The sequence below is a fragment of the Dendrobates tinctorius genome, unplaced genomic scaffold (genome assembly GCF_039654945.1).
Source record: "Dendrobates tinctorius isolate UK_male_01 unplaced genomic scaffold, ASM3965494v1 ptg000257l, whole genome shotgun sequence".
NCBI lineage: Eukaryota > Metazoa > Chordata > Amphibia > Anura > Dendrobatidae > Dendrobates > Dendrobates tinctorius.
Window position 1 is genome coordinate 920,929 of NW_027361924.1, and position 22,747 is coordinate 943,675.

A 22,747-nucleotide genomic window follows, 5' to 3' on the forward strand; every position below is an offset into this window, starting at 1 on the left:
GATGCTTAGACTCAGATTGTTTTAATATCATGGCTGATCATTGTCGATGATATGACAGAGAATGTCAGATGACATCCTATACGATCTCTCTGCTTTTCAGTGATCTGTCTTGGGTCGCCCTCCCAGGGCTGTGGGGTACTCAGTACCGGGCCGGTCTCTCAGAGGGAGGTGTCACAGCAGCGATGACCCGGTCCGTGGCCCTGGGCACCCATGTAAAAGGGGTTGAGTGGTGGAATAAAGTTTATGAGTGATTCGTGACGCCACCTGTGGTGTTCGGCAAGGGAGGTGTTAAGCCGACGCTGCAGACAGATCCTCTGGGACAGATGGTGGGATGCAGCAGTGATGTTAGAGCCCTCCACAGGTAGGGCTGTAGTCCCAGGGCAGAGTAGATGAAGAGAATAGGGGTTGAGGAAGAGGGTGCAGTGTCTGGCACAGAGATGTACTGTAGCAGTGCTGGAGAAGTTGCAGAAAGAAGGCAAGGACACAGTGGAATGTAGTTTCTTTACCTTTACTTTGTAAGTGCAGTCCAGGGTCCAGATTACAGATGGCACAGGAGCTGATTAGCCTGGAAGCAACTTAGGAATCTCTCTGTCAGACGGGTTGTGTGTTCTCCTCTCTAGCGCTTATTTTTAGGTACTTGCAGTACGGTGTTACACTGAAGTTCCACTTGCTTATTCTCTTTAGAAGTCCCTCGTATGGCAGACAGCTGTAGCCTTCTATCTCCTTTGGCTCACACGTCGCTGTGGTGCCTCCGAGTCTTAGATGGGAATAGAGCATTTACAGCTTCCTATTCCTCCGGTATCTGTTGCAGGACCGTCAGTATCCATACAACCTTGGAGACCAGGCTCCAGATCATGCGCTCTAGCTGGGAATGAGCCTCAACTCCCTGCTCAATCTCCCCGCTCCTCACCTTACATCCACACACTTCGCCCTCCTCACAGAACTGACTACTTTTTCCCCTTCCTGGCCCCCAGAGAGCAGCTCTTCCCCCCGGTTTTGGTTCAGAGCGCCCTCTGCTGGCCTGGAGTGGGAACTGTGTTGTGTGTATTGATTAACTGCTAGAGAAACCCTTCATTGCTTCCAGGCATGACATCACACTCCCTAGGAGGAAGGTAATGCCACTGTGGCTACCATACTCCTGGGGGCGCCACACTCTTACAATGGTGTCTTGTGTCAGTGTATGTAAAAATTCTTGATGTCCTCGGCCCTGTGGATCTCTAGGTGTTCCTATGACTATGTTATGTTTTTGCTCTTTTTGGCGGCTGTACACTACACTATAAATTCTCCATTTTATATGCCTCAGTTCCTCTCCGGTAGCCGCCTCCTTTCCTTAATGAAGTGTTGTTAAACATTTAGACATGTAAATTTCAGACTCCTGGGGGTTTACACTTTTAATAAAAGGGTCTATTATAAGCTTTGGCCTGAAGTAACGATTGTGCCTTTAATGGGAACACTTCCAGTGACGAGATGTAAATTTGTCAATCCACCTATTGTTAACATATCACTTCGTAACACGGATTGGTGCTCTAAGTGAATCTATAGTCATTGCTATAAAACTTTATGTGGCGGTGTCCCTCTGGAAATTGTGGTAAAATCTAATTTTGTGGTCTTTTTTTTACTCCTTTGAGTCATCCATAGATCAGGCGCTATGAGGATCTCACTGTAAAGAGGCAGAGACATGTGCAGGAAGGAGAGGAGAAAAAAGGGGCTGTGCAATGGGTGACCCTGTGACTAAATGAGAGCTCCATTGCTGCTCAAAATGGCTACTGCGATGGCTCAGATGGATTTTTTTCATTTTTTTTAATGTACAAAGATGCTGATTATATAAGAAATTATTGTCATGGGAAAAAGCTGACATGAATCCCTGATCTGGCAGAACACGATCTCCATCATTAGGAAGCCATAATATATTATAATGAGATAATTTATTAAATGTTTACACCACGCCAAAAGCGGGGTATTAACATTCCTTATTTTATTACAAGGTGTTTTTTTTTTTTTTCAAAGTAAAATGTCAGCCACAACACACTACTTCTGTAAGCCACAACAACCCCATATTTTCAGTACAGTGATCTTCTACCATCAGCCATTATGCCCCGAATACAAGCTACCATATCTCTATTATTGTAAGCCACAATGGCCCCTCTTATCAGCCATATTTTCCCCCTTGTTATTAACCACAATGCCTTCTACCATCAGCCACACCCTATTGTCATCCACAATGCCCTATTATTGTCAGTCCCAATGTCTCCCTATTATTAGCCTATATGCTTCACCCCTACTATTGCAAGCTATAATGCCCATCCCAATATCCAGTGCGTGGCTCCCTTATTTGGCATTTCCATTACTTTAAAAGGTTATTCCCCATCTTCAGAAATGGGTATTGTCAGACAGAGCTTGCAAATACATGCAATTTTGCAATTTAATTCTTGTTAAAATTTTAAACCGTTCTTGAGATATTAACACTTTACAGCTCGTTGCCTTGGAGACCGACCACCGCTGCTAGACAGCAGAACATGTACAGTGCTTACAATCTATTTTCTATTCAGCTTCTAAGCACTATTTTGAAGGTGGACAGGATCTCTGGAGCCCGCTGTCACCTCCGAATCCTGGCCAGCTTCAGCGCCGTGCTGACAAGCTAGACAACAGCGGTGGTCGGTCTCTTTGGCAACGAGCTGTAAACAAAAGAAAAGTGTTAATATCTCAAGAACGGTTGGAAATTTTAAAAAGCAGTAAATTGCAAAACTGCTTGTTCTTACATGTACTATCCGACATGACCATCCATACCACCCCATGGTTATTCTATTTACACCTCTTAATTGGGGACATGAGTAGGCGCTGAGCATCTCAGACATCAGTCTATATACTCTGTATAAAGATTATTAAATCGATGTTAATAAAGCCAATAAAAAAATCTAAAATTACAGCAATTTAGTTTTCTAAGGCTGCAGTAAAAATGGACATATGGCCTCGCAGACGGATGATTACTACTACCAGGACAGTGCAGAGTCCTTAATGAAATTCATATTTTACCAAACCCACTTTAAAAATCATATTTTAATGAATGTCGTCTCTACACCCTTTCGAGGATTTTCCCATAGTTTATACAGTCGATCAGTAACGAGCGGAGCGACGCTCGGTATCCAGGGTAATTAGCTTTTATGTATTTTGCCTGTTAATGAGATTAATTCTCGGGTCTCCTGGGGAGGACGGGCCGTAGTACCTGGAGGACGGGCCACGCTGATACTAATCTACTTGTTTATTGGGCTTAATGATTGGGGCCATATTGTGGTTCAGGTAGGCTATTTACCTGACTACGGCTGAGTACACACATTATAGGAGCCTGCTATGGGGGCGGTCAAGAGAAAATTGACTGTTTTTTGACCTTGTGCCAAATTTATAGCCAACATGGGGATGAGTAACAGAAGGCGACGCGTTAGATCATGTGATGCCATATGGACTGCAAGGCCAGTGTTGTGACATTACATGAATCATTATTCTGAGCTCTGAGAGTCCCGCCAGTGTTGTGTCCGTAAAGCCTGTCCATAGTATATAAACGGTGTGCAACTTTCAAAATGATCATAGGCCTCATTTACATAAAAGGGAAATCTGTTGTCCCTAGCTACCAATCAGAGCTCAGCTTTCGTTTTTTAAACAGCTCTGGTAAAATTTAAGCTGTGCTGTGATTGGTTGCTATGGGTGACAAAGATGTTCTTAGTTCTTTTAGACGGTTTTAATCTTTCCCTTTATGTTGTCATTTTTTCCTTCCTTGCCATGCTTTAGGATATCTGCATTTACGTCTCAGACGTCTATAGGCTTAAAACTGGAGTATCATAGAAACAGAATTAGAAAAAAAATATGGCCACTTTCTTCCAGAAAGAGGAAAATTGGCTATGCCTGGTACTGTAGCTCAGCTATGTTAAAGGGGTTTTTTTTGGCAGAGCATTGTCATGTTTTCCTAATCCCTTTAATATTAGTTATGGTTGAGGGTTTGCTACATAGACCCCCATAAACGCGGACTTTATGCAAAAATTTCCCAATATTTATGGGACTACAATAAGGTTGCGCACAAATAATTGGGATAGCACTTTTCAAAATGTCCGACAAGTTACTCTGCGTAACTTAACCACTTGTCTAGCTGTCTCGTTTTGTCTGGTGAAGTGGTGACAAGAAATTCTATTTGCTATATAGTAGACTATCTCTCCATGCTTCACAGACTTGTTTCAAGCTCCTCCCACTCAGACAGAGGGAAAGTAGAGAAGGATGCACAAGAAGTGGCTCCACTTGAGGATATAAAATCAATACCAGGAGATAACTTAGCATTGAAAAAACTATAAATATATATATATATACCACATCAAGGGGCTTAACTAGATTTTAGGACCCACCTATTGATTTTAGGAAATGAATCCTTGAACAGCAAGGACACCCTTGCTATTTTGCTAGTCACAGGCATAAAGATGTGATGTAGAAGTAATATTTCTGAGGAAGTTTAATTTTTGCATTAGCTGCAATACCAAATGCAACCTGTAGGCAAGAGTGGCACTATTTCTGGATAATGCCATTATTTATTTTATTTTGCTATTTAATATCCCCAGCGTGCCTCTGAGCCGGGAGACCACTTTACAATGTCTCTGGAAGAATAAACCGTCTACCTGTGTCCCACTTGTAAAACTAGTAGAAGCGCTTCCAGCTTACCTGGCACCAGTCGCCTCTGATCCGGGTGTTAATTAGCAGACTGGGGCAAAGGGTAGATTTTTTGAAAATGATCCCCCCCCCCACACACACACACATACACCCTCCCCGATTGCTAATTGAACCGCCTTGAAGTCAGCGGGAGCAGTTTTTATTCCAGACGGATCATTTCCTAATTAAGGGAGGTCATTAGCATACGCATCCAGAGCTTTAAGGCAATTATAATCTGGTGAAAGTGAGAAGGAGGCTTTGAAAATGTCTACAAACGAAAGGAAAAAAAATATATGTTTTTTTTTGTTTTTAACAAAATTCTGCAAAAAATGACCCTAAAAAACCCGACGCATTTCAAGTAGTAGGATTTAAAAAAAAAAAAGTCCCATTAAAAAATACTGAAGTCATTAAAACTTTAAGAGCTGATTTCCACTTGCCAAAGACAGAAAAAAAAAATTGGCCAGCGGTCATTGTGGCTTATTTTGTTTTGTATGGAAGTCAGAAACGGAGGAAGGAGATGTGTAACAGATGCATTTTCCCACCTCACTCCAGGGGCGAGAAGGGATTCTGGCAAGGGCCGAGGTCTTACAGAAGCCCCATTAGGAGCTTAGAGGCCTACGCAGCCGGCCACAGGAAGACAGTGTGAGGCTAATGGGCTGTCAGTAGCTGCCACTTGGCAGTGCCAACACCTTGGATGACCTATCTGGGGTTAATTTTCTCATTATATCCCAGTGTGCGGTCATGCCCGATCCCCCGGCTGCAAGATTCAGCACAATCACTGAGTGTGGAGTGACGGAGATCGCTTTCTCACCCAGAAATAACAACATATGCTAAGTGTGGAGAGGGTACAAAGGATGATTGGCACATGGAATGCGGGAAAAATGCGCAACCGTCAATCGCCGCAATATTAGCCATACAGCGTATCTAGAATGGTGTGCTGATTGACAGGGAAACAAAGTGCCCCCTCTAGTTTATAGAATTTTTAAAAGTACATAAAAAATATTAGGCCCGTTCCGCTGCAGTTACGGTTTTTTTTTTCTTTAATTCTATTCTTCCAAAGGCCATATGTTTTCTGATTTTTTTTTTTTTAAATATTGCCTTAGGTTTTGGACAAGTTGAAGGTTTGAATGACACTATTCACTTTACCATATAATGTCTTGAAAAACTGCAAGAAAAAAAAATTCCAAGTGGGGTGAAATGGAGAAAAATATACAATTCAATTCCTCCATTTTTTTTTTGAGTTTCTACTCTTTTTTTTTTTAATTGTTCGGGAATAAACGACCTGGCACCATGATTCCACAGTTCACTACGAGTACGGTGATACCAAACCTGTATCGTTTTTTTCCTTGTTAACGGCGTGTTTGTTTTACATGCCGAGCTGTCGTTATTAGTAGTACAATTTTGATGACTTTTTTATTGCATTTTTTTTTGGCAAAATTATGCGAGCCCAAAAATTTGGGCAAAATTCTGGTGTTTGTTTTTTCTTTAGCCTTAATGGGTTAAAATGTTTTATATTTTCATGGCATATTTTCACATGCCAAATATCCAAATTCCGAATATGCTTTTTTTTTCTATTTCTTTATTTTAAACTGATTTTTTTTTTCTTCTTTATGACACTAGCCTAATGGGTTAAATAATTTTCTAGTTGAATAGATCGGACTTTTATGGATGCTTATTTTTTATCTCTTTATTTTACATTGGGGAATTTAATTTTTTTTTCACATTTTACAGTATTTTATAGTGTCGCTTTTGCAGGATTTAGGGGGTTCACCAGCGGTGATGGGGCTCTCACCAGTCGCTACTCTTATAGGCAGATGCTGTCTGTATAACACAGCTGTCACCGACCCTGTGTGGAGTGGACTTAGCTCCTGAAAGGATATCTCCATCAACCATTGTAGCCTCCTAATATATTTTTGCTTTCATTAAGGACAATTTTTAAGACCTCTGCTTGCTGTCAATGAAAGAAACCACCCATTGGCTTGATCAGACTGACTGTCACGGGGCGACTGGCCCTGCGTGACGCGACCCGACGATCGGTCAGTCACTAAACAACAACACAAAACAAGGGGACACCGGGGACACAATTACAACGGTGGGCCCTTCAATAGGGAACGGGGAATTGGACACCTCCTGCACTCTCCTAAGGAAGAGCCCTGAACTCTCCTCACGTTCCCTATACAGGTTCTTTCAAACTGTCGCCGACCAGGATACCTAGGTCCCTCACTTGCCCTGCACCTATCACTTACTAGGGAACTGGCAAGTGCGGACACTGGTCCCACCGCTTTACTAATAAGACATGTAGTAACACCAGCGGCCACTGGGGAGGGAAACCCAGAAGCAGACTCACTAAACTTGTAGTAACACCAGCCAGTGGCCACCGGGGGGGAAAACCCCAGAAGCAGACTCACTAAACTTGTAGAAACTCCAGCGGCCACCGGGGGTATAAACCCATATTAACCCCCGAGGGCCTGAAAGTAAAAAGGTTTATAAAAGAGAATCCAGACTCTGACACAGATCCTAAAATGGATCGTGACATTGACCCAGCGATCACTTGATGGCTGAGGGTCTGGCAATCAGTAAATGGTAATAAATGACCGGTCCACCTCCTCTGTTACCAGCTCTCACTCTCAAGTTAAAGAATTCACTATGTGATTTTCAGATGTCCGAACAAGGAACAACGCCCTTTAAAACTGATCCTTAGCTGCAGGGCTTGTTCCTGTGTATCAAATTTTCTTCTTGGCCAAGGAATAAAATATTCTGTAGCCAATCAGATCACTGGTATAATTGCAGCAGCAGAAAAGGAGTGAGTTGATGTTGTAGGTGGCAGTGACCTGCCCAGTCCTGTGATGATGATAACACGGGCATGGTGATGACGTGACGTGGCAAATGGTGGTCGTATTCTGACCTTTGAATTATTATTTTTTCAAACTGATATTATTTTATTATTTAAGATGATACTAAATTCTGAATGAACACGTTCAGGTATCCAGACACGTCCAGGATTTCTGCAGTAATAACTTTTACAGCTTACCGATTTTTGGTCCTTGGCCCTCAATGTAACAATGTTTTTTTTCTGCATTTTTGATCCGATTACGACTTTTGTCCTTGTTGGCATGATCGAAAATTCTCTAAGTATTAAGTTACGAATAAAGAGGAAACTTAGAAAAGTTGGTGGATTATAGAAAAAGTAGAAAAAGCCTGTAAAATCCAGACCCCAGTGCTTCTAACACTAATGGAGAGTCCCGTAAACCCAGCGGAGCGTCCACCGAGGGGCCCTGAGCGTCAATGGACCTTTGTAGAACGTTGGGGGAAAACATGGAATCTGCTCCCTTGAAGAACGGAGTACTGAGACCTCGATTATTTCCATCGTATTTTTTCAGCTGGTTCTTATAACCGTATTTAACATTGGGTTCTGTATCTGACAGTCCAAATTGGCCATCAATTCAAGTAGGGAGCAAAAATATTTCTCTTCACCTTTGTTACAAACATTGTACCTTTGTTTCTTGACTTAGAAATAACCTTCAAATTTGGCGAAAATATTCCAGGCAAGGGGGGACATTATCTCACTAGTCAACCCCCAATGATCCTACCCACAACTTTCTTTCCTTAAGTGGTACGCTCTACTAGAACGTCTGTGCTATCCTTTTTCAGGACCCTATTCGGGAAGCCACCACTTGCAGAGGTTATTTATTATGGACTGTCCATAGGAGTAATGTCGCATTCCAGACATCCAACATTCACAATCCATGAGCGGACTGCAATGTCTGGACCAGCCATGGGTCTCATGACCCCCAACTCAGCAGTCTCATAAGCACATATCAGACTGTTGAGTTCAGGTCTGGGGATTCGCAGACGGTTTGGACATCTCACTTCGTACCATGAATACTAGTCAAACCTCCGAGGATCATCTGGGAGGCCCCAGGAGCAAGGGAAAACCTCCCAGACTGCAAAAATGTTGTGATGCCAAATCCAGCGGTCAGAGGCACACTCTTGGGGTGTGGATGGGTTGTTGATGGGGCGTGGTTATAATAATAAAAATCAGCCAATCCCTGGAGTTTTGTTTACATATGTTATTGACTTGGCACAAAATGCATTTACAGGAACTCCCTATTGGGGGTATTCACTAAAGACATTAGGTCCCATTTCCTTTGAAAGCTCCACTACTTGTTCTACAAAAATATAGGTCTTTTTAGGTCTACAATTTTGCACTGATATATGTATACCGTGAGCTCTGCCTCTTTTGACTTTTCAAACGTTAGTGTTCTGCCTGTGTGCAGCCACCTCTAGGGGGAGCTCATTGTAGGTAGATTTATACATCCACCACTAGGAGGAGCTCTCTGCGTACAGATTTATACATCCACCACTAGGAGGGAGCTCACTGTAGGTACATTTATACAAACACCACTAGGTGGAGTGCACTGCATACAGATTTATACAGCCACCACTAGGGGGAGCTCACTGTAGGTACATTTATAGACACCACTATGAGGAGCTCACTGCATACAGATTTATACAGCCACCACTAGGGGGAGCTCACAGTAGGTAAATTTATTCGAACACGACTAGGAGAAGCTCACTTCATACAGATTTATACAGCCACCACTAGAGAAAGTTCACACCATATGGATGTATACAGCCACCATTTGGAGGAACTCACTGCATGTGGTTTCATACAGCAACAACTAGGTTTAGGTCACTAAATATAGATTTTTTTTACATCTTTTATTGAAGAGCTGTATAAATCTGTATACAGTGAGCTCCCCCTAGTGGTGACTGCAGGTACAAACCGTGATCATATATCAGTTGCAGGCTGTATACAAGTCATGTGTTTAGCCTCTACCCCTGTAATTCAAATAGGAGTTAATAAAAGGTAAACAAGTATAGAAGATGGTTGCATCATGTACTTAACTTGGGTAAAATGTATAGTTCCCTTGGCACTATACAGGTACAGGCTCACTGAGGTTGGCATGGCTTTCGTTATAGTACAGTGTATTTTATGATCCTTCAGAACACCTGTGCTTTGTCTGGTTTATTACCCATGAAAGAGCTCTACAGATGTCGTCTACCATTGTACAAAGCTCCTAAACTTCGCTTTACAAACTATAATTCCTGCTATTAAACATGAAAGGCCTCTGCTTTTCCCCAAAATGCAGGAGAAGTGCACGAGTGCTTGGGAAGCCGTCTATAAACTGGATGATTACATGCACAATTTTTTTTTTAGCTGAATCATATGTTATAGAAATATGAATCCTACATAAATAAGACCTAAAAAAAAGTCTAGATTCCATACATCAAAAATAGGCCCGGGCATACTGCAACCCACAGTCCACATTCAGCCCTTTGGCTGACTCAGATCGCCCCGAGGTTAGGGACAGCCAAAGGGATGGAAGTTTATGAACATATGGGCAGTATTATATTAGTTATATTCTTGTATATAGGGGCAGTATTATAGTAGTCATATTCTTGTATATAGGAGCAGTATTATAGTAGTTATATTCTTGTACATAGGGGCAGTATTATAGTAGTTATATTCTTGTATATAGGGGCAGTATTATACTAGTTATATTCTTGTACACAGAGGCAGTATTATAGTGGTTATATTCTTGTATATAGGGGCAGTATTATAGCAGTTGTATTCTTGTACACAGGGGCAGTATTATAGTGGTTATATTCTTGTATATAGGGGCAGTATTATAGTAGTTATATTCTTGTACATAGGGGCAGCATTATAGTAGTTATATTCTTGTATATAGGAGCAGTATTATAGTAGTTATATTCTTGTATATAGGGGCAGTATTATAGCAGTTATATTCTTGTACATAGGGGAAGTATTATAGTAGTTATATTCTTGTATATAGGGGCAGTATTATAGCAGTTATATTCTTGTACATAGGGACAGTATTATAGTAGTTATATTCTTATATATAGGAGCAGTATTATAGTAGTTATATTCTTGTACATAGGGAGCAGTATTATAGTAGTTATATTCTTGTATATAGGAGCAGTATTATAGTAGTTATATTCTTGTAGATAGGGGCAGTATTATAGTAATTATATTCTTGTACATAGGAGCAGTATTATAGTAGTTATATTCTTGTACATAGGGGCAGTATTATAGTAGTAATATTCTTGTACATAGGGAGCAGTATTATAGTAGTTATATTCTTGTACATAGGAGCAGTATTATAGTAATTATTCTTGTATATAGGAGCAGTATTATAGTTTTTATATTCTTGTAGATAGAGGCAGTATTATAGTAGTAATATTCTTGTACATAGGGGCAGTATTGTAGTAGTTATATTCTTGTATATAGGAGCAGTATTATAGTTGTTATATTCTTGTATATAGGAGCAGTATTATAGTAGTTATATTCTTGTACATAGAAGCAGTATTATAGTAGTTATATTCTTGTATATAGGAGCAGTATGATAGTAGTTATATTCTTCTAGATAGGGGCAGTATTATAGTAGTTATATTCTTGTATATAGGGGCAGTATTATAGTAGTAATATTCTAGTACATAGGGAGCAGTATTATAGTAGTTATATTCTTGTACATAGGGACAGTATTATAGTAGTTATATTCTTGCACATAGGGACAGTATTATAGTAGTTATATTCTTGTATATAGGGGCAGTATTATAGCAGTTATATTCTTGTACATAGGGACAGTATTATAGTAGTTATATTCTTGTATATAGGAGCAGTATTATAGTAGTTATATTCTTGTACATAGGGAGCAGTATTATAGTAGTTATATTCTTGTATATAGGAGCAGTATTATAGTAGTTATATTCTTGTAGATAGGAGCAGTATTATAGTAGTTAAATTCTGGTACATAGGAGCAGTATCATAGTAGTTATATTCTTGTATATAGGAGCAGTATTATAGTAGTTATATTCTTGTACATAGGAGAAGTATTATAGTAGTTATATTCTTGTACATAGGAGCAGTATTATAGTAGTTATATTCTTGTACATAGGGGCAGTATTATAGTAGTTACATTCTTGTACATAGGAGCAGTATTATAGTAATTATTCTTGTATATAGGAGCAGTATTATAGTAGTTATATTCTTGTAGATAGAGGCAGTATTATAGTAGTAATATTCTTGTACATAGGGGCAGTATTGTAGTAGTTATATTCTTGTATATGGGAGCAGTATTATAGTAGTTATATTCTTGTACATAGGAGCAGTATTATAGTAGTTATATTCTTGTATATAGGAGCAGTATTATAGTAGTTATATTCTTGTATATAGGAGCAGTATTATAGTAGTTATATTCTTGTACATAGAAGCAGTATTATAGTAGTTATATTCTTGTATATAGGAGCAGTATTATAGTAGTTATATTCTTCTAGATAGTGGCAGTATTATAGTAGTTATATTCTTGTATATAGGGGCAGTATTATAGTAGTAATATTCTTGTACATAGGGAGCAGTATTATAGTAGTTATATTCTTGTACATAGGGACAGTATTATAGTAGTTATATTCTTGTACATAGGGACAGTATTATAGTAGTTATATTCTTGTATATAGGGGCAGTATTATAGCAGTTATATTCTTGTACATAGGGACAGTATTATAGTAGTTATATTCTTGTATATAGGAGCAGTATTATAGTAGTTATATTCTTGTAGATAGGGGCAGTATTATAGTAGTTATATTCTTGTACATAGGAGCAGTATTATAGTAGTTATATTCTTGTATATAGGAGCAGTATTATAGTAGTTATATTCTTGTATATAGGAGCAGTATTATAGTAGTTATATTCTTGTACATAGAAGCAGTATTATAGTAGTTATATTCTTGTATATAGGAGCAGTATTATAGTAGTTATATTCTTCTAGATAGGGGCAGTATTATAGTAGTTATATTCTTGTATATAGGGGCAGTATTATAGTAGTAATATTCTTGTACATAGGGAGCAGTATTATAGTAGTTATATTCTTGTACATAGGGACAGTATTATAGTAGTTATATTCTTGTACATAGGGACAGTATTATAGTAGTTATATTCTTGTATATAGGGGCAGTATTATAGCAGTTATATTCTTGTACATAGGGACAGTATTATAGTAGTTATATTCTTGTATATAGGAGCAGTATTATAGTAGTTATATTCTTGTAGATAGGGGCAGTATTATAGTAGTTATATTCTTGTACATAGGAGCAGTATTATAGTAGTTATATTCTTGTACATAGGGGCAGTATTATAGTAGTAATATTCTTGTACATAGGGAGCAGTATTATAGTTGTTATGTTCTTGTACATACGAGCAGTATTATAGTAGTTATATTCTTGTACATAGGGACAGTATTATAGTAGTTATATTCTTGTACATGGGGCAGTATTATAGTAGTTATATTCTTGTACATAGGGGCAGTATTATAGTAGTTATATTCTTGTACATAGGAGAAGTATTATAGTAGTTATATTCTTGTACATAGGAGCAGTATTATAGTAGTTATATTCTTGTACATAGGGGCAGTATTATAGTAGTTATATTCTTGTACATAGGAGCAGTATTATAGTAATTATTCTTGTATATAGGAGCAGTATTATAGTAGTTATATTCTTGTAGATAGAAGCAGTATTATAGTAGTAATATTCTTGTACATAGGGGCAGTATTGTAGTAGTTATATTCTTGTATATGGGAGCAGTATTATAGTAGTTATATTCTTGTACATAGGAGCAGTATTATAGTAGTTATATTCTTGTATATAGGAGCAGTATTATAGTAGTTATATTCTTGTACATAGAAGCAGTATTATAGTAGTTATATTCTTGTATATAGGAGCAGTATTATAGTAGTTATATTCTTCTAGATAGGGGCAGTATTATAGTAGTTATATTCTTGTACATAGGGACAGTATTATAGTAGTTATATTCTTGTACATAGGGACAGTATTATAGTAGTTATATTCTTGTACATAGGGACAGTATTATAGTAGTTATATTCTTGTAGATAGGGGCAGTATTATAGTAGTTATATTCTTGTACATAGGAGCAGTATTATAGTAGTTATATTCTTGTACATAGGAGCAGTATTATAGTAGTTATATTCTTGTACATAGGGACAGTATTATAGTAGTTATATTCTTGTAGATGGGGCAGTATTATAGTAGTTATATTCTTGTACATAGGGGATAGCATTATAGTAGTTATATTCTTGTACATAGGAGCAGTATTATAGTAGTTATGCTCTTGTTCATAAAGTTACAGTAATATAATAGATATTTCCTTGTGTATTGCACAAGTGGTTGTTGATGACTACATGAATGCGGAGTGGGTATGGTACGCAAACATCATTACTGTATCTACGTTCTGATTGACAGGTCCTGTATTGGATGACGACAGTTCTAGGGTTTATTCCAGGAGCAGGACAGGAAAATAACGATTGACTTGTCATGCACCCTCCACTCCTGGAGCAGGAAATCCCAGTGTAGGTTATTATTTTCACAATATTTTAGTTGGCTGCAGATAGTTCAGGCGTCTTTCATTCCCAAGAGCAACAGAAAAGTGAGAATGCAGGACTTTGGTTTAATCATTTGTATAAACACAAAACATGATTCTTCTTTGTATTCAGAGTCTTTCCTGAATTGACCTTGGCCATGTGTCATTGGATAATCATTTAGGTGCACATGGCAATTTCAGATCAATTTGGGTTTGCTTTAAAAGAAAAAAAAATCTGTAGACGGTTAACACCTTCATAACAAAATTTAATGGTCACATTAAAATTGAAAAAAAAAAACATTGTTTGTATAAATAGTTTTTTAAACAGTTTGAACTTTTAAGAAAACCCTGCCCAATTTATTTGAAACATTGTAAAAATCATAGTTTTTCATGGGAAATAACATCACCAGGTATCATAATGTGTGATGTCAGTGCCGCAAATTTACTTAGTCCTTTGTATTCTGAGTTGATTCCCGGCTGTTGTGAACTTTGGTTTGCACAGTGCCTGTGACATGCTGCACGCTGCTGCATGGGGCGCAGTCTGCAGCCTCTCCTGTGCCTTAGTGTCTGCAGAATTCTACATCCAATTAGGAAAGCCTGTATAACTATAGCTTATTCTATACTTAATCTGATGACACCAGGGGATGACAAAATACCGGACAGATCTCTTCTAATGGTAGATTAAAACGTTTGATGACAATGTCCGTTGAGGTTATATTTCTGGCATTGTAATGGAGGCCATATGGCTGGCACTTGACTTTTCCTGTGAATAGATCTGAGGAACTAATTAATAAAAGTTACAACATCTTGACAGTAAAATATACTTTTTAAGGGTGAGTGGAATTATTTATGTAATTAACATTAATGAAAAACTCCTGGAGGGGAACATAAGGCCTTCTGCTGGTTCTTACTTGGTTCCTACCATACAGCTGGATCAATAAATACCCCTAACAGGGCTTGTCAAGTTCAGAAAAAAACAACTTCATACACCCTATTAGGGAATGCTAAGTTAATAAAGTCAAGGCAAGTGTCTCTCATCCCCTGGAGGACCTGACGTGAATGGGCACATGTAGTACTTCATTTTTCCTGCGGTTGTGCTGCAGAAGAACCGAACACTTAGTGCCAGCCTTTCCCACCAGATTACCAGTGATTTACTCATAGAAGTTCCATAAGTTATGACTTCAATCAGTGCTAACACATTATATCTATTCTTTTTTTTACTTAGGAACTTGATGCCTCGGACTTTAGATGGACAGATCACAATGGAGAAGACTCCAAGTTATTTTGTAACCCCAGAGGCGCCAAGACGAATTTACAACATGTCTAAGGACACAAAGCTCATCGTGGTGGTGAGAAATCCAGTGACCAGGGCCATCTCTGACTATACACAGACTCTGTCAAAAACTCCATCATTACCCACCTTCCAAACGTTGGCCTTCAAAAACACCAGTGTGGGGACAATTGATACTACCTGGAGTGCCATCCGTATTGGCATCTATGCTAAGCATTTAGAGAACTGGCTCCAATACTTCCCACTCTCAAAATTCCTTTTTGTCAGCGGGGAGAGACTGGTCAGTGACCCTGCAGGGGAAATGGGCCGAGTTCAGGATTTTTTGGGGTTAAAGAGGGTCATAATAGATAAACATTTCTACTTCAATAAAACCAAGGGATTTCCTTGCCTGAAGAAGCCGGAGGGAAGTGGTAAGCCAAGATGTCTAGGCAAATCCAAGGGGCGTCCACACCCTGAAATAGATAAGACACTTTTGTTACGTCTCCAGGAGTTTTACCGACCTTACAACATGAAGTTTTACCAGATGACTGGCCACAACTTTGGTTGGGACTGATGTTTTTCTATGCCATTGACTGGACTAGTATCTTTAATATGAAATAATGGGGCATTTCTTATGTTATTTGATGCATAACGGGGCCACAAATAGTCCCAGGAGGGTAAATACCCATTAGAAATTTTTAAATCACAATCACATTTGAAGCATTGTACATATTATTGGGTTCCAGTTAAAACCTTTTTTTTTTTACTATTTTAATAAGTACCGTATTTATATAAGAGTGAACGTTATACATGACTATGGTGTAGAGACCAATATTTCAAGCACAAGTAATAAAAAAAAAAAAGAAACTGGAGGTAACTGAGTGTTATGTTTTTCCAGAACATGAGATGACCCAAAAGGTCCCATATTAGGAGTTTGATAATGACATGTCACACTTCTTGAGCCTTTGCCCTCTCTAGCTGGACCTTCTCTTTTCTTGGGTAGCCTCTATGGAGCCTTCTTCCTGGCATCCATGGTTCCGATGCCTTCGTTAGTCATTTTATACAATACGATAGTGAATACCCTCAAGAAGTTGAGGTCACATTGGTTGGATAATGTGGTGGATCCGCTCAAAAAGTTGAAGTCACATTGGTTGGACAAGTGTGATGTATCAACTTAAAAGTAGAGGTAACAGACCAGGCTAATGTGATGGATCTCTTCTGCAAAATGTAGGTCTAAAAGAATGATAGAGCGGTGGTTCCCCTCATAACTTAAGATCACAGAAGGTGATACTGTGATGAATCCTTCTGAAAATTGAGGTCATTCGGAAAAATAGTGTGGTAAATACCACAGAATTTGAGGTTACCCACGTTGGATAACCTCCAAAAGTTGAAGTCACACAGTGGGATAATGTTCCACTAAAACATTAAGGTTACTTAGAGGTACAATGTAGTGGATCCCCAAAAAGTTAAGGCCTCACAGAGATACTGTATAGCATGGCACATTCCCCTAAAATGTTGAGGTTACTTAGACGGATAGTGTTGTAATCACTTAGATGGATAGTGTGATAAATTCCCCTGCAAGTTGAGGTTTCATAGGGGAATAGCATGATGGATCCCACAGAAAAGTTGAGGTTGCACAAGGGTATAGTATGATAGTTCACCCCTCCCTAAAACGCTGACATCACACAAGAGGAAGATGCCATGGGTTCCATAAAAATGTAAGTTACTCAAGAGGATTACATTATAGATTCCTTTGAAAAGATAACATCCCGCAAGTTTAGGGTAGATCCGTTTAGTAGGACGTGTGGTGAATTCCCTAACAATCTGAGATCATAGAATGTGATAATGTAGTGGATCCCCCCTTAAACGTGAGGACACTTAGCCAATGTGATAGTGTGGTGGTATATCTTTGCTAAACTTTTGACCACATTGGCTTATAACATGGTGGATCACCTTTAATGTCATCATTGTAATAGTATAATGATTTCCTGCCAAAAGTTTAAACGTTCAGGTTGCATGGGGAAGTGTGGTGGACTCACAAAAAGTTGAGGTCACATAATTTAGAGGATCTCATAAGAATTGAGACCACCTAGTGGGATTGTGTAGTACACGCCTCAATAAGTGAAGTCATAGAGTGGGTTAATGTGGTAAATCCTGAAAAAATATGTGGCCACACAGAGGGATAGGGTGGTAGATCCCCAAAAAGTTGTGGTCACCTGGGTGGATATTGTGATAAATTCACCCTTAAGTTGAGGTCACGTGTGGTATAATGTGGTGGATCCCACAAAAAGGTTGAGATCTTACAAGGGGATAGTGTCATAGATTCTCCCACCCACTTAAAAGGTTAAAGTCACACAAAACGATGGTGTCATGAGTCTTGTAAAAATGTAAATTACCCTAGTAGATTGTATTGTATATTACCTTAAAAAGTTGAGGTCACATAGGTTTATGGTTGATCCTCAAAAAGTGAGGTCACATGGATGATTCTTTTAACAATTTGAAATCATATTAGGTGATTTGTGAATGTAATTGATCCTCAATTTAAACTTGAGGACACCCAACCAAAGTGATAGTGTGGCGGATCCCCTCCAAATATTAAAGCACACTGGTTGATAGTGTGGTGGATCCTTTTTATGGTGGAAGTACTTTAGTAATAGTATGATGAATTCCTGCCAAAGGTTGATGTCACCTGGAAGAGTTTGATAGATGCTCCAGAAACGTTAAGGGTGATGGGGTCTTGAATATAATACTGCCCCAATGCGCATTTTCCCTATGACCCATGCTGTGGATTTTTTTTTTATGAGTTTGTTTCTATAATGTCTGAAAGGGAATCGAGATTCTGCTAATACGGTAGCAATGGTTAAAATACTACAGCGAGAAACCATCGCACGATTGAAAAAATGTTATAAAGTCACCGGAGTCCTCATTAGCAATGATCTTCCCATGTTTCTTGATTTGGTCACCCTTGACATCGCCGCTGATTGTCGGAGGCTCCTGCAGCTGTTTTTGACCTATTTCCACTTCTGTGCGACCTGCAGACACTAGAACACATCAGTATTTCTGTGAACACATTCCTGCCGTCTTACCTTACCCCGATTCTTGCACCCTGGGCCAATACTATTACCAGCTGCCATTTAGTGCTGGGCCCAGAGCAGAAAACAATGGTTGTCATCTGCTCAATCACCACACTTTGAAATATTATCACAGATGAGAGCCCGTGAAAGCGGAGATGGGCGGCCGCACTGTACACAGGACACATGAAAGGTAATGGGATAGCTGCAAAATATTACATATATTCAGGAGGATACATGCCCTCTCATGTTCATCATCGGGGGTGTAGCTATAGGGGTAGGGAGGTAGCCCACCGTGTGACGCTCTCCAGCTATAGCGGAGCTACAGCTCTCAGCATTGCTCAGGCTGCCAGGGCATGCTGGGAATTATAGTGTTGATTAGATCGGAAAAGTATGAAAAGATAAAGAAATTCATCATTCCAGCTTGAATTTCATCTGTGGATTGAAAATCACTTGGAGGACAAGTTGGAAGTTGTCATTGAAGACGTCAAAAATAGAAAAACTCTTGGGATTTTTGTTGCCTGAAGAAAAATGTTTACTTGTGCTACCCCGTCTCTAACTTGGATATGGGAAAGTTCAGGGGTAGAGTAAATAAATATCTGTCAAAATGATCCCCTTCTACAGTCAGAGAAGGGTGCCACCAGGAAGAATGCTACTGTCAGGGAAAGGTGCCACCAGAAAAAGGCGCTACTGTCAGGGAAGGGTGTAGCCAGGAGAGGGTGCTACTGTCAGGGAAAGGTACCAAGAGAGGGTGCTACTGTCAGGGAAGGGTACCACCAGGAGACAGTGCTACTGTCAGGGAAGGGTGTAGCCAGGAGAGGGTGCTACTGTCAGGGAAATGTGTAGCCAGGAGAGGGTGCTACTGTCAGGGAAGGGTACCACCAGGAGAGGGTGCTACTGTCAGGGAAGGGTACCACCAGGAGAGGGTGCTACAGTCAGGGACGGGTGTAGCCAGGAGAGGGTGCTACTGTCAGGGAAGGGTGTAGCCAGGAGAGGGTGCTACTGTCAGGGAAGGGTGTAGCCAGGAGAGGGTGCTACTGTCAGGGAAGGGTACCACCAGGAGAGGGTGCTACTGTCAGGGAAGGGTACCACCGAGAGAGGGTGCTACTCTCAGGGAAGGGTGTAGCCAGGAGAGGGTGCTACTGTCAGGGACGGGTGTAGCCAGGAGAGGGTGCTACTGTCAGGGAAGGGTGTAGCCAGGAGAGGGTGCTACTGTCAGGGAAAGGTGTAGCCAGGAGAGGGTGCTACTGTCAGGGAAGGGTACCACCAGGAGAGGGTGCTACTGTCAGGGAAGGGTACCACCAAGAGAGGGTGCTACTCTCAGGGAAGGGTGTAGCCAGGAGAGGGTGCTACTGTCAGGGAAGGGTACCACCAGGAGAGGGTGCTACTGTCAGGGAAGGGTGTAGCCAGGCGAGGGTGCTACTGTCAGGGAAGGGTACCACCAAGAGAGGGTGCTACTGTCAGGGATGCGTACCACTAGGAGAGGGTACTACTTTCATGTAAGATAACCATAAGGAGAGGGTGCTACTATCTGGGAAGGGTACCACCAAAAGAGGGTGCTACTGTCAGGGAAGGGTACCACCAGGAGAGGGTGTTACTGTCAGGTAAGCATACCACCAGGAGAGGGTGCTACTTTCATGGACGATAACCATCAGGACAGGGTGCTACTGCCAGGGAAGGGTACAACCAGGAGAGGAAGCTACTGTCAGGGAAGTGTACCACCAGGAGAGGGTGCTACTTTCATGGAACATAAAAACCAGCAGCGGGTGCAACTTTCAGGGAAGGGTACCACCAAGAGAGGGTGCTACTCTCAGGGAAGGGTACCACCAGGAGATGATGCTACTATCAGGTAAGGGTACCACCAGGACGGACAGAGTTCTACTTTCATGGAAAATAATTGCCAGGAGAGGGTGTTGCTCTCAGGGAAGGGTACCCCCAAGAAAGGGTGCTACTTTCATGGAAGGTAACCACCAGGAGAAGGTACTACTTTCAGGGAAGAGTACCACTAGGAGAGGGTGCTAGTTTCAGGGAAGGTGCCACCAAGGAAGAATGTTACTCTCTGGGAAAGGTACCACCAGAAAAAGGTGCTACTTTCAGGTAAGGTGCCACCAGGAAAGTGCTCTACTGTCAGGGAAGGGTACCACCAGGAGATGACGCTAGTGTCAGGGAAGAGAGCCACCATTGAAGCATTCTATTGTCTGGGAAGGGTGCCACCGTAAAAGTGATTCTATTGTCAGGAATGGGTTCCACCAGTAAATGGTTCTACTTTCAGGTAAGGCACTACTTCTCTGGGAATGCTGTCACTGGGTGCTACTGTCATGGAAGGGTATCACCAGTGAAGAATGTGAAAGGCGCCATCAGAAAAAAAACACTGTCAGGAAAGGTGCCACCAGGGAGGAATGCAACCGAGTATAAGGGAAGGACACTGCTGTTAGAGGAGGGAGCCAACAAGAGAGAGTGCTTCTGAGTGAGAAGGGTGCTATTGTCAGAGGAGGGCACAATCAGGGAAAAAAAATCTACTTTCAGATAAGGAAACCACCAAGAAAAACTGCTACTGCTAATGATGGGTACTACCAAGAAAGGGTTCTAGAGTCATAGAAGAGTGCTATTGTAACGCAAGGGAGCCACTAGGGAATGGTTCTAGAGCCAGATAATCTTGCTATCTTCAGTGTAGGTTGCCACACGGGATGGGTGCTACCGTTAGTGAATGGTGCCCCTAAGGAAGAGTGCTAATATCAGGGTCAAGTGCCACTAGGGAAGGGTGCTACAGAGAAACATGATACTTCAGAAAGGATGTTTCTTTACATGAAAGGTGCCACCAGTGAAGGGTACTAAAGTTGGTCTAGAAGAATGCTACTGTCACAAAAGGGTGTCACTACGGAAGAGCACTGCAATCAGTGAATTGTTGTAATCCCAAATATAGGTGCCACAAGAGAGGGGTTCTGTCATTCTGCTGTCAGAAAAAGGTACTACTTTCAAAAAATATGGCCACCAAGGAAGGGTGCTTCTTATATTGAAGGGTGCCACCATGGAAGGTTGATAAAGTCAGTGAAGAATGATGCTACTGTTAGAAAAGGGTGCCACCGGGGAACAATGCTACAGACATTGAAGGGTGCAACAAACCATAAACCAAGTGACCATCTTTAAACCTCCTATGAACCACGGTGCCGACTAGATATGACTTTTTATTCTTTTATTACAAAAATGTGCTCCGCTGAGAATACTGCACAAACATTGGGATTAATGGCCCCTACGCTAAACACCAAAGTTCGGAAATTGCAAATACATCCAATAAAGCCACTCGTGAATTACAGTCTCATGTAGCCACTTGTTGTCCCAATGCTCTTAGCTGTCTCTAAAGGAGTGCTGACTTTCCTTATCAATGTGCCACCTTTACACCTGCACGGAGCTACCATAGATCTGTAGAGTCAGGAGCTCAGAGCACTGCCCCTGATGATCTCCTCTAATGAGCTTGATTTGTGTAATGAATGGAGGAACACCTCATTAACCTCTAATGATCAGCAGATGATTAACACCTTGGAAATTTCCATTAGCCAATTATCCATCTCAGGAAATCTCTCGAACAAGACAGACCTATTGAATTTCCCTCATTATGGATTAACGCTAACAAAGTATTTTGTGCGTGAGTCTAGATGTCAGAATAACACATACATTAAACCCTAACTACTCTCAGAGCCTAAAACATTTATGAGAAATTGCATTTCTGCCCAATTTTCCTTTCCTTCAATCTAGGAAGCTGAGATATGAGGAATTGTTTAATGTTGACAGTGTTGGAGCTTTCCTACAGTCTCCGGGGATTTATGTCCTAAAAGTCTGCACCTGTTGGGTCAAGTTACTCAAGGAAAGAAAACCACAAGCTAAAGCAACTCTAAAGGATGAGGATCCCACCAAACAGCTCCTCATAGCTCAGCTTTATTGACTAGTAGTGACCATTGAAGACCTAATGACAAGTGAAGCATATGTATGAAGATCCCACCAAAAAGCTCCTCTTATCTGAACTTCTTGAGCCAATGACCACTCTAAAAAAGATGAGTTGAATCAGCTGTATAGGGGGAGGAGTACCCCACCAAACAACTCCAAGTATCAGCGTCCTTAGTAGCTCTTCAGTGCAAAGACCTGGTCAAACACCTCCTTGTATGTCAACTTTCTTAGCCAGTGACCACTCGGAAAAAGAAGAGTTGAAGTAGCTGAATGGTGGGTTCTAAACCTCACCAAACAATTTCTCATTTCTCAGCTTCTTAA

The 22,747-nt window shown here is 40.6% G+C and overlaps 1 protein-coding gene across 1 annotated transcript in view; it reads left to right on the forward strand.

Moving 5' to 3' along the window:
• HS3ST6 (heparan sulfate-glucosamine 3-sulfotransferase 6) overlaps window positions 1-16,262 on the forward strand; it is a 48,575-nt gene extending 32,313 nt beyond the window's left edge. Inside the window, exon 2 of the mRNA XM_073558423.1 lies at window positions 15,369-16,262. Coding sequence (XP_073414524.1) covers window positions 15,369-15,987 — 619 coding nt within the window. The 3' untranslated portion in view covers window positions 15,988-16,262. The remainder of the gene's footprint in view (window positions 1-15,368) is intronic.
• The last annotated feature ends 6,485 nt before the right edge of the window (window positions 16,263-22,747 follow it).